The sequence below is a fragment of the Antrostomus carolinensis genome, unplaced genomic scaffold (assembly GCF_000700745.2).
Source record: "Antrostomus carolinensis isolate BGI_N321 unplaced genomic scaffold, ASM70074v2 scaffold14017, whole genome shotgun sequence".
In the NCBI taxonomy this organism is placed as follows: domain Eukaryota; kingdom Metazoa; phylum Chordata; class Aves; order Caprimulgiformes; family Caprimulgidae; genus Antrostomus; species Antrostomus carolinensis.
Window position 1 is genome coordinate 10,627 of NW_010326780.1, and position 1,785 is coordinate 12,411.

Consider the following 1,785-nt stretch of genomic DNA (forward strand, 5'->3'; position numbering starts at 1 on the left):
GACCTTGTGGCTCTGTGCAAGTCCCTTGGAGGAGGGTGGAGAGAGGTGGGGGTGGGTCTGTTCAACCAAGGAGCAAGGGGCAGGACAAGAGGAAATGACCTCCAGTTGCACCAGGGGAGGTTTACATTGGATATTGGGAAATATTTCTTTCCAGAAAGGGTTATTAAGCACTGGAACAGGATGCCCAAGGAAGTGGTTGAGTCACTATCCCTGGGGAGATTTGAGACATGTAGATGTGGCATTTAGGGACATAGTTAGTGGTGGACTGGACAGTGTTAGGTTAATGGTTGGACTTGATCTTAAAGGTCTTTTCCAACCTGAACAATTCTGTGATTCTCTAACACGTTACATTTGAAGACAGTAGGAGAAAGCCAAGACTGACCATGTCTTGCTCCTCACAGCGCTGCAAGCTGGAAGCTGCTGCAGCCAACGCCGAGCAGACTGGGGAAACAGCCATCAAGGATGCAAAACACAAACTCTCAGAGCTGGAGACAGCCCTACAGCAGACCAAGGCAGACCTGACTCAGCAGCTCCATGAGTACCAGGACCTCATGCACATCAAGCTGGCCCTGGACGTTGAGATTTTCACCTATAGGAAGCTGCTGGAAGGAGAGGAGAGCAGGTGAGTGACAGACCCTGCTGAGTGACATCCCAGCAGGGCTGCATAAGCTAGTTTAGATGCATATGTTGAAAGGAAAAAACAAATGGCCAGAGCTGTTTTGGAGCTGCCATGGTGCAAGTCAACTACACAGTCCTGATGCAGATCAGTTCTTCTCATCAGTCCTAAGAGACCTCCACCAGTGCAAACCCACCCAAACAGCCAGTCCTGCTGCCTCTAAACAGTGAGGGACAGGCTAGAGAGGGTCAGGAACACATTTGAAGCTATAAAAGGCTTTTGCATCTGAAGATAGATTGATAATGTACAACCTCTTCCCATTCTCTACAGGCTCTCTCCAGAAGAAGGCTTCCCTGTCAGCATCCGTAAGTTGGAGCATCCACCTTCTACCAAACTTCTACCACATCTTCCACCTTTTTTCCAGGGAATTCCCTAAGCTGAAACTCAGCTTTGCCTTGCCTTTTGCAGCTGTCTACCATTCCCATGGAAGTCTCTCCTACGGCCCAGAGCCTGGCTTTGCAAGGATCCCTGTGTCAGCCAAGAGGAACCCATGCTGGACCAGCAGCATGGTGGTCTGTGGCCCGGTGGTGAGCTGCAGCAATGGTGTTAGCAGCAGGAACACGAGGAGCTCCCACATGAAGGTGGCATCCAGGACCAAGTCAGCCAGGAGCAACATTTAAAGAGCTGTAGATAAATGGCAAAGCTGGAAACAAAGCAACACGCTCGCTTTTCTGCCATCACCCAGCAACAGCCAGCCCAGGGTGGGATCGTGTGCACCCACCTCCCCCAGACACCCATTTTCCATGCATGGAAGGGTTTTTCTATGCTCAAGAGTTTTGCTATTTCTGTGAGGGAATCTAGAAGCAAGAAAGGCTAAAATCCCCCTCCTCGCCCCCATGATGCACTTAAACCAAGATGCCTTTAGTCCTTCTGCTCCTACAGATTCAAGGATTAAAATGAAGTGAGAGAGACAGAGACCTTCTACCTAAGAACATTTTCATGAGAGCTTTATCCAGCTCAGTTCTCTTCACAGGTCCCCTGGATCAACCCAGTTTTATCAGACAACCTTTTAGGTTTGATGATCTTAAAGGTCTTTTCCAACCTCACCAATTCTATGAGGTGCCATGAGCAGAACTCACCCAAAACTGCCTAGCTTGTAGTTTCCCTAC

General features: G+C 49.2%; 1 protein-coding gene across 1 annotated transcript in view; it reads left to right on the forward strand.

The window, feature by feature from the left end:
* LOC104527878 (keratin, type II cuticular Hb4-like) overlaps nucleotides 1-626 on the forward strand; it is a 5,630-nt gene extending 5,004 nt beyond the window's left edge. Inside the window, exon 7 of the mRNA XM_010171709.2 lies at nucleotides 402-626. Coding sequence (XP_010170011.2) covers nucleotides 402-626 — 225 coding nt within the window. The remainder of the gene's footprint in view (nucleotides 1-401) is intronic.
* The last annotated feature ends 1,159 nt before the right edge of the window (nucleotides 627-1,785 follow it).